The 10,787-nt window shown below is 35.0% G+C and overlaps 1 protein-coding gene across 1 annotated transcript in view; it reads left to right on the forward strand.

The window, feature by feature from the left end:
• The window catches only part of LOC119640359 (EF-hand domain-containing protein D2 homolog), a 38,103-nt gene extending 28,507 nt beyond the window's left edge, over positions 1–9,596 (forward strand). Inside the window, exon 2 of the mRNA XM_038038323.1 lies at positions 7,019–9,596. Within this exon, the coding sequence (XP_037894251.1) occupies positions 7,019–7,433 (415 nt within the window). The 3' untranslated portion in view covers positions 7,434–9,596. The remainder of the gene's footprint in view (positions 1–7,018) is intronic.
• Positions 9,597–10,787: the final 1,191 nt, after the last annotated feature.

Consider the following 10,787-nt stretch of genomic DNA (forward strand, 5'->3'; position numbering starts at 1 on the left):
CCCTTTCGAAAACCATGTTGGAAAGGAGAAATATACGATTTCATGGAAAAGGCTATATGCTGAGCCACAACAGTTTAGGCAAGACACTCAACTTGGCAATGCCTCTGTAGTTCTCTACAAGTTGCCTACTACCACTTTTGTGAATAGGAATAAGGAAACAAGTCTCCCAACACGAAGGGAAAACACCTAAATTCAAGGACTTGTTAAATTCTTTGAGATAACACCACATAGCTCGCCAGCACAAGATATAAGCACACATGAGGGGATTCTATCAGATCCAGGCGAATAATTATATTTTAGAAAGCTCAATCCTTCAAAAATGTATTTTCAGATATAATAAAGTTAGGAATTGAAATCAAATTAGAAATCGGATATGGATAGTTTGCTGATAAATCAAAATTGGCAGTTGAAAAATTCTGTCGGAAGTATTCCGCAAAGAGATTTGAGGTTTCGAAATCATCCGAGGACTCGGAGCCATTAAAAGACACATGCGAGGGATTTTTTGTAGATTTTTCGTTTGGAATTAACGAACTTAAAAAAGTATTTAGGATTAGCAAACAAGGAGGATTTAACAAACTGAAGGTATCTGCAATAGTATTCGCGGTTGAGGGAATTAAATTTATGCTTTGCCACTGAGTAAGCGAAATAGTCGAAAGAAGAACCACTTTTCGAAAATTTTTTGAAAAAGCTTATTTTTCCTATTCTTGTAATATTTAATTGTTTTATTGAACCGCGGGGGACGCTTGCTCCGAGGACGGGACTGCTTGATCGAAACGGATGCAGAAATAGCTTGATTTAATATATTGTAGAACGACGACAGTAAGCTATCAATACTTCCCACTGAGAAATGAAGCACCATATGAGAAAGATGTGATTTTAGTATGGAAACATTGATTTTATGGAAATCATAAAATTTATATGAAAAATTTGAATTTGGAACGTTATAGAAGTTCAACGAACCAACAAGCTTGTAATGAAAGGAAATACCCAGTGCTGGATGATATGGATCCTCAGGTAAACTAAACCGAAGACAACGATTAACGCAAATCTCAGGAAAATTGCCAGTTCAAGCAATCTACCATTGCAATTAGGGGTACCATTGTATTGAAATAAATTATGATCAAATAATTCATATATATGCAAAACTTGCCGGGAAATTTTTTGTATAGTTCTATTCATTTATGTCTAGATGGGTGCGCGACATGATCGCAGCGACCCTCGCTTCCTGAAATTAGTACTCAATCCGTTGATTCGAATCACTTTGAGCTCGTTCGCATATATATGTCTCTGCAATTCAATGTAAACATCAACTTGAATACTTAATTCCACGGTGCTCGATGACACCCGAAGAAAGCTTGACCAATACCTCCAAGAGATTCCCTACCGTTGAAAAGATACCCGTACTTGCAAAGTTCAGGAGCAGAATGAGCAGAAGCAATCACAGCTACAACAATATCGACGCACGGACATGCTCAGATGTCAAAACGAAGAAAGGACAAAAGGGAGAAAAAAGCCTCTATGTTGTTCTCTCATGTCCATACAAGTTTGCTAAAGAGCAGGCTAAAAACTTTCAACAATCGATTTTCATTGTTCACGGGACTATATCGACATGGTTGACAGCTGTGCTTCTTTTCTGATTATTTCTTAGGTTCGTAATAACTGTGTGCGCATATAGCAAAAGAAAAAATTTCTTTCGATACAATTCTTGACTTCTCTATGGGAAGTGTCCCATCGCTGAAAACATCTGCATTATTGGTATCCCCTCTGGCGAAAAACTTGTAATTTGAAAAGAAAGAATGAAAATAGATTACACTATGAAGAGGTCATTGAGCGGGAAGTAATACTAATTTTATCGTTTCATTATTAAACGCAATAACATGGTTCAAGGAATCCTCAAATACATATATATGTATATATATATACATATTCGTAAAAGAGGGCAACACAATTTGTCCAAGTTTATAAGGACTAAAGAAAGATGGAATACACTAAACCTGTAATGTTTCTTGAAAGGATCTAGCTATGCCCGACCCAATCTTCATCAGCCATCCATGTCCCGTTGGAATTCTCAAGGTTGTAGAACTTGACAAGGAAAGATCAAAGTTGCAATAGAAGTACTTAAGAGACCGCTTTCAACGGCACGGATAAAAGTTATAAACGATTTCCATCGCTCTTCAAAATACACAGCTATTCACAACAAATATCTAAAATTTACAATTAATTTAAAAGCATTGCCGAGTTCTATATAACTATATCTTTACACTCCCATCTAAACCTAAACCGTAAAGGGAACAGTAAACCTTTTTCGACGGTCACGAGATCAATAGATCACCTCGCTAAATAAAAGGTCATAACTTTAATTTCCGCTTAAATCAACTTGAATTTCCCTAAGCAAGCAAAAATGCCCCTCTATACCCCGAGTATTGTATTTGAGGATTTTTCTATGCGCTTTCTGGTTTATTTCATGTAAATTAAGGAAAAAACAATTCATTTACTTCCGTATTGAAACCTACACGCGAATGCTTTTCCTACTGGGCTAAGGAAACGAGAAACAAAACTTTTTCTTAAAAATGTACATGAATAGGTGTTAAAAGACTGATGAGTATAAAAAAAAAAAAAAAAAAAAAAAAACATTAAAATTAAATATGATTTCATGATCTTGAAATGCAAGACGAACTAACTATACGTACGTTACGTACCTATAAATATTTATAACTGCAGGCATGTGAACACACCCAGCAACGCCAAATCGCAATAACACGAGCCAAACTTTGCAATTTTAATGCGTCTTGAAGAGTAATAATAATAATAATAATAATAATAATAAAAAAAAAAACACGCAATATTAGGCTTAAAAAAAACAAGTTTACTAAAACAAAATAAACACAAAAAAAAAACTTGGCCACAGGTAGTCTCAAATCCGATAAAATGAACTCAGTAAAGCACGCCAAGTTGCATACACTCTCAGTGAAGGATTCATAAGAATTACGTATGTATCGTTAGTAACTGGTTGGCAGAATAGCTGTGCGAGTGCTTTGCAATATCAGGTTTTTACAATCGCCTTCACCTTCATGCTCAAAAAATATGACAAAAAAAACAAAATCATGTGGGAAAGTTTTATTTAGCTTTCGCCGAATCATGGAAACCAATCACATTTCCAACAATATCTTCTAATTGTGGGTTTATCAAAGAGACTTGTGTCTCCTCCGGACTTTTAGGTCAATATCGCGACTGACAAATCTCAGTTGCGGTAGAGTTTACTTCGGTCGTGGGTACAGTGAGCACTCAGTCGCTGTAAAGGCATAACACTCGTCTTCGGCCACCAACTACCCATCTCTTTATGTTTCCTCGCTTTTCCCTACGCCCCAGTCTGTTACACGAATAGGCGGCATTCCCTGGCTATATTTACAGCAGTAAAGCAGGACGTTAAAGTGTGTTTTCTGAAACTTTTCTAATGCACGAAATAGAATCATGTGCAACAATTTCAAAGTTGGTACAGGAACCAGGAACCAAAAGTGTGTAACAGAAACGTGGGCAGAACGAAGAATAGCCTATTGGCTAAGATGTATGTATGTACTTTGTGAGACTTTCAAATGTATGCCACAAAGGAACTAACGTGGATAATATGCGCTTCATGCTTTATTGATAGACAAGCAGACATAAATTCTCTTCAAGAATCCCAACTAAAGAAACCACAGTGGTACGGGGCTATCGCTGACGATAGGCGCATATCTTGGCCGATCGATCCCAATATCGCCAGTAGTGGTCTTCGTATCAGTCTCTTCACTAAGCACTTTCTCAGAATCTCGTTCTACAGAGTTAATCCCGAAACGTTAAGGTTTAGCATATGAACATCCGCATTAGAACGATGCAAATCCGCACTCTCCATGTTATATAACAATAAAAAAAAAAAAAAACAAGAAGTTCGTTTGGACTTAACATATTTCTTTATTTAGTTGATTCAAGCCTCAAGAGTGGCTAGAGCGTACAAACATACTGGTAAACTTAGTATACTTTCAAATCTGAACGATGGAAATAAAAATCAACTGGAGGACTAGAAAAACTTGTTTCTCGCAGTTTTTATTTATTTATTTTTTCTTTTTTTTTTTTTTCTTTATCATGTTTTCTATTGAATTGATGCTTCGCATTGCTAACAACACACAGCAAAGGAAGATACAACATGCAACATGCTAACGTTTAAGGCCATGGCCAATGTAATACATATTTTTTCTTCTTCATTTCTTTTTTCACTTTGCGCCTGTAACAATTCGCCGAACAACAATGTACTGATTTGAATCGCAGACGTAGGCATTATCGTAAATGTTGCATAAACTTGTAATTTTAAACGCATAAGAATGCATGTGTGCATGCTTGCGTTAGACAAGTAGACAAGTAGCGCATTCCTTCTATTACTTACATATTTTCATTTTCATTAAGAAAGAGTCTTACAAGTAGCGAAAAAAAGAAACAAAAAAAAGGGAAACATAACGATAATTGCTTTCCATTAGAGAAACCAGTTCCCCTACACTTTCAATTTCACTAAACAAATTTAATAAGACACGATAACCACAACTAATTGCACAATAAATCTATATAACGAGTCCTTTTCCTTTCTATGCGGTCGTCTGCTTAATGAAATGTCTCTTGATTTACTTCCTAACCATAGAACCCTTCAATGCAAAAAGCCATCACATCATAGATGCCCGCTGTTTTATTTAAAAATAAAAACTACCTTCTAGGATGTTTAGATGGACCCAAGCGTCATCCAAAAACGAATGAAAAAGCTACCACATACATCGAAAGGCACATTACTATCAACCTACTATTTTTTCAAGACTTGGCCGAATGGTGGAATGCAAAACTCGCCAATTAGAGTTTGGCAAAAGCCATATTGCGAAAAACGATACCATGAAAAGTCCATGTGATGATTTTTTACAGATTGTTGTCAGGAAAGAAGAGTGCAGTTTAGACATGAAAAGCGTTGTATATGTACCGCGTATTAGAACCGGCTTCTTACTATCACTTTCAAAACCAGCTGACAAAGACTTTGGCAGAGGCTAATGCGTTACTAACCGCAGAGAGATATGAAATGAAATCTTTATTATGTGAGTTCCGATATTTATGACCTCACAGAAATAAATGAGTTCTGCATGATGAAACAGATGCATCTAAATGAATACTATTTGAAAGTGTAATGAAACTGAATGTTGAATAAAATTTAAGGATCGAAGAATAAGGCAAGCGGCGAGCATGAACCCTTGCCCTAAAACACGTGTCAGCCAAAAAGTAAACTCAAAGCAATTCTGCCAATAGCGATGAACAACAGAGTAAAATCCTGCAGGTTACGCATAGTGCAGTGCATTAATTCTGGATCGGAGTATTGTTGCAATCGGTGATTACCTTCAATATTAAGAAATTTTTATACTTCAAAGCAAGCCCGACATATTAGAAACTTTCGCAACTCAGAACTCAGTTGAAACTTTTGCCGCCAAAAAGATAAAAATGATGCATACCGACAACTGTTTATTACAAGCATTTTAAGACTACCTATTCATGTACATCTACACATTCCTGACGTCATCAAAACAGAAACACTTGAGGTAGTAACCTACGGCTTGGCTAAGCCCTACAAGAGAGTGTAAAATTCCCGAAATTGGAAGCAAGCAAAGTATAGCAGATGTGCTTGTGATGTTCTCAAAACTATCCACATCCATCTTTCATCAATGAAGATAAAAGGTAGATCTTTCATTTCGGACGTGCACTACAATTGGATATGTAGAAGACAAATTATGACTTTGTTGGGAGCCTCTTGCTTTAGTGTGAAAACAAACACCGAACAAGGCGCCCATTTTGAGCTCGAAAGACTGAAGGGCTTCAAAAAACGAAGCACATTTGTAATAACTGGCACAGCAGAGAGTAAAACGCTGAAGATGGCTTTGAAACTTTACGTGAATTCATCATATAACAGCTAATCAGTCAGCAACTTTTCCCGAATGGTCTCAAAGATTCATGATCATCAAGATGCTTTTTACTTTTCCTGCTAAATATAACATTTTAACCGTTAGGTGCTGAATCGCCTTACCAAGGACTTAATTTTTTTTCTACCTACTCGAGGAACGGAATGCTTTGGATTTGCCGCTCGCAGTTAATGTTTCGCATGGCTCCTACCGTGATTTTTGTGCTTCAAACTATCTTTGCAACGCATCCCCAGTTTCCATGACTAATGACAATACATTCGTGCTTTTCTCGAATTAACCAGAACAAGCAAACGCTTTTTTTTTTTGTGGATTTCTTCAAAGCTAAGAAAAAACTGCGTTTAGAGCTTAAAAACAGAACTAGTCTTTCTCTTACAAACCCCACACGCGCTTAATTTGCACACTCAGCGAGATCTGGGTTGGATACAACACGTTAAACGTAATACGTTATAATCGGCCATGTACATCACCTTACAATTATTCTTATAACGGCCTTTCAAAATAAGTTTATAGTAAGGGAAATGATCGAAAAAGTGATCCGTTCCGAACTATTTTCAATAGAGTTCGTTCTAGAGCCAAAAAACGTGAATGTACCAAATTTCACCAAGACATCCCAAAAGTCGCGGCCGGTAGGTTGAACAACAGAGAATAAGACGGACAGATGGACAGACAAGCTTAAATCGATTCAGAAAGTGACTCTGAATCGATCGGTATAATAAAAGGTGAGTCTATCCCAAGTGGTTGTTGCCTACGTCCGCATACACATCTTGTACTGTACATGCGGTGTAGGGTATGAAAATAGAGCTACTCTTTCACTTACAAAGCTGCAAAACTTTAGTGTTTTATTCCTGAATACTGTTAATTATTGGCAAATAAAGCCAATCATTGAGTTGTCAGGCTGTTCACTGCTGATACGAAAGTTTACATTAAAAGCAATATTAAAAAAAAGGTTTATCGAATTTTGAATTTTCTCAACATTTTTTTTTACACGAATTTTTAAAGAAGAAAACTTTAAAAATGATGTTGAATTTTTTTTATTCCAGGTACGATATCGGTCGTGATGGCTATTTGGATTTAACAGAACTTAAATATATGATGGAGAAGCTCGGCGCTCCACAAACGCATTTGGGCCTAAAGCAGATGATTCAAGAAGTCGACGAAGATAATGACGGTAAAATTTCATTTCGTGAATTCCTTCTCATCTATCGTAAAGCGCAAGCAGGCGAATTGGAAAACGAGTCCGGGCTCAAGCAATTAGCACGTCTCACCGAAATCAATGTTGAAGAAGTGGGCGTAAGTGGTGCGAAAAATTTCTTTGAGGCTAAAATTGAACAACAGCTGCGCACAAATAAATTCCATGACGAAATCAGACAAGAACAAGAAGAACGCCGCCGCCAAGAGGAGGAGAAAGCTAATCGACGTTTATTGTTTCAGCAACGTGCTGCAATTTTTCAATAAACAATAAACTCAATCAAGAGGACGTGAAAAGCAATGCAGATTTTAAGCGGATGATAGCGATTGTGTTTTTATTTTATTCCTTTTTTATTTTTTTTTTTTTTTCGATATAAGTAATTAAGCTTTAGTGTCAGTGTTTAGTTTCAATTTGTGTGATTGATTACCTACGCGTATAATTAATATATAATTTATAATATAAAAATTGAAAGCAAAAATCAAAAATTATTAAATTCACGCTTAAGATATGTATTATTTAGTTATGCTTTTTTATTCTCACGCAAATAAAAATCATTGAATGAAAGAGAAAAAACAAGGCAACCACATACATAATCATATGAAAGAATTTCTCTTCAAAAGATAAATTTCTAATGAAAGATAAAAAGAAAAATAATATTATAGATTTAGAAACGGGAAAAACACATTTACATACATGCACTTATAAATCTATACATGTATATGATATTATTGTAATACGGTAATTTACATACACACATCTAAAAGGAAAGAAACTCATATAGGCATAAAGAAAAAAACGCATAAAAACTAAAAAAATTATTTGATTACATTTTTAATAATCGCATTGCAACCACTACATACATAGTACATAGGGATATTTATTAAGATTTTTTGTAATAAAATTTAGTGATGTAATATCCGCGATACAGTTACAGTACATATATACATATATATATATATAACACTATATTGGAATTTCTTAGTATATTTGTGCAAGCCTGAAAAGAATTGAAGAACAGAGTTCGAGAATCGAAGAACCGATTTTAATAGTAATAGCCTAAGTAAGAGGCGTCCCTTAAGCTTTTCAGCAAACCTGTACATGCGTATGAAAATAAATGCGCAAGATCAGGATGCTTATGAGAAAATTAAGAAATTAAGGCGTATTGCTTTTGATGATCCTTCCGGTCATTTGGCAGAAGACTAAGAAACCTACGCATAAAAAATCTAAAGCAATTATATACAAGATAATAAGAGTTATGCACCTATTCCAAGAGTACGCTACAGAGCTAGTATTGATAAGTTTTACAAACGTTCTTAGAACTAGCGAAGACAGTTTGGGATATGTGACAACACGTGTGTAATTGGTATGATTGATATGCCGGAAGCTTCTAGAACATCTCTAATTGTTTGAAAGCTGGTACTCTAGCAGTCTAGCTGAAAACTGTGCTTGAAAATTAAAATGAATTTCATCATTGCGAGGATTGTAATAAAACCCATCATCATTGCGCATAAAGGAATAACAATGCAAGCATTTATACATCACAGTGCTTTTTTAATTATCAAAAGGAATTGAGAGAATACGATAATAACCATACAATCGATACATGAAAGTCTACTAATTAATAATCCCTTACTTGGCTCAGAGAGGAATTGAAAACATTCCTAATTAGGACTGTTAATAGGGTAGGTGGGCCACTGTAAATTTTGCAAGAAATCAATGTTTTTTGGATTGACACCAATGATCCCTTAAATGGCTTAGAATGACAATAGAAGCCATGAAAGAGACTTCAGTTTTTTAACATAATTATATGGCTCTTAATACTGCAAATGCGTTTTACTCGAAACACGGCTTCCAAAAACGGCACAAGGATGAATCCCTCAATTTTCGTTTGTTTCAATTTCACTTTCTCACCATCAGTCAAATTCACCTTTAAGGCGCATTGTCTTCATATATTTGGTAACTGATCTCGCAATGCTTGCGTGGGAAAAATCCAGCCATAAGCATGTTGATTAAATAATTTTTGTTCTAAGTCAAATTCAAACCAACGTAGACCAGGGCGCAGAGAGCCCATTACATTGATAATACCTAACGAGGATGATCCCGACGTTGCTATTTTAAAATATGTTTCGAAGATAATTTTTTTTCTACATACGCTTAATAACCTCTAGAGTTGTACCTGCACAATTATTATTATTTTATTCCCTTTTCCACCCTCCAGACAAAATTGCCAAAACGCCTCTTTTTTTCAAGACTGTAACAGTGGCCCAATCCACTTTAAACAGTGATCTAAGATTGACTTTAACAAACAAACCTTCGATCTAGCTTTAATAGAGTTGTCCATCTCACAACCAATGCTAGGCTTTTAAATCTTCATCAAATGTTATCTATTAAAGAGACACAAAACTCCTTCACACGCAATGAGAGAGAATGGCTTTTTAAACAATGTTCAGGGTATAAGTTCTCTATATTGGAAAAGACACAACTGAGTTCTGTATTAAAGCGAGTTCCATTTGAAAACATGTCCTAAATGAAGCTCATCAAGGAATTTCAATGGGCAGATGCATAGGGAAGCTTATCTAATCTGATATATTTCGCAAAAATTTTCAAACAACAATTTTAATAACAATTGCGAAATGAAAAAAAAAGTAGCGTTACCTTATTACAGCAACAATGGCCCATGTATTTGGAGTGCAAAGGGAATTGAATATTCGATTTAATTCCATTTATTATAGCATAACTGCAATAGGGATGCATGTGTTTAATTATAAATTACTTTAAAAGCTTCCTTGTTTTTGTGTGTGTATAATTTATAAGTCATTGAAGATTCATTAGTTTTTTAAATACTACTGGTTCTCTTCCTTTGCTTGACTTTATTTTTTACCATAATTTGTCAATGCTTATTTTTTTTTACTCTCTTCCCCCCCTCCCCTCCTCCATTCCAAGCTTCGTTTCAGATACATTTCTTGCAAAAATATTCCAATGTAAACAATTTATTTTTCTTTCTTAATTATCTGACTTTGTTGCAATATAAATTTAAATTTACACACTTGCTTTACATAGAAAAAAACACTTTTTATATAATTTTCAAACTACATGTAAAGCGTTAAACAATTTTAAATTAAGTTTAATTATAAAAATAAAAAATAAACACAAAAATTTGTGAAACAGTAAAATTATTTTGTTTAACTGGAAACCGAAACAAAAGTCCACTTCTCACTGGTACATGCGTCTATATAAGATGTAGACGTTGTGTTATGCTTCTATGTCAATTGAAGTTTAATGCTCTTTACGAGTATTTCTTATAGTCGCATTTCTATGTAGTAGGTCCTACGAAAGGTTTTGTCCGTTTTGTCCGGTTACAATGAATTCCAACAAGTATCCGCAAGTTCATTTGATGCATTTTGGTTTTGGTTTACGGAATACATTCGTACTGACTGACCGTCTTTAATCGGCAACCATATTCGTGGTGGTAGAGTTCGAAAGGAGAAAATCAAATGAAAGAGAGAAGCATGACGAATTATAAAAGCAACTTAACATGGGAATTATGTGAATGTTTATAAATAGTCGCAAATAATTTTTAAGTTTAAATTTATATATAGGATGGAAAAAGAAACTTCTAC

This window comes from Glossina fuscipes, unplaced genomic scaffold (assembly GCF_014805625.2).
Source record: "Glossina fuscipes isolate IAEA_lab_2018 unplaced genomic scaffold, Yale_Gfus_2 121, whole genome shotgun sequence".
Taxonomy (NCBI): domain Eukaryota; kingdom Metazoa; phylum Arthropoda; class Insecta; order Diptera; family Glossinidae; genus Glossina; species Glossina fuscipes.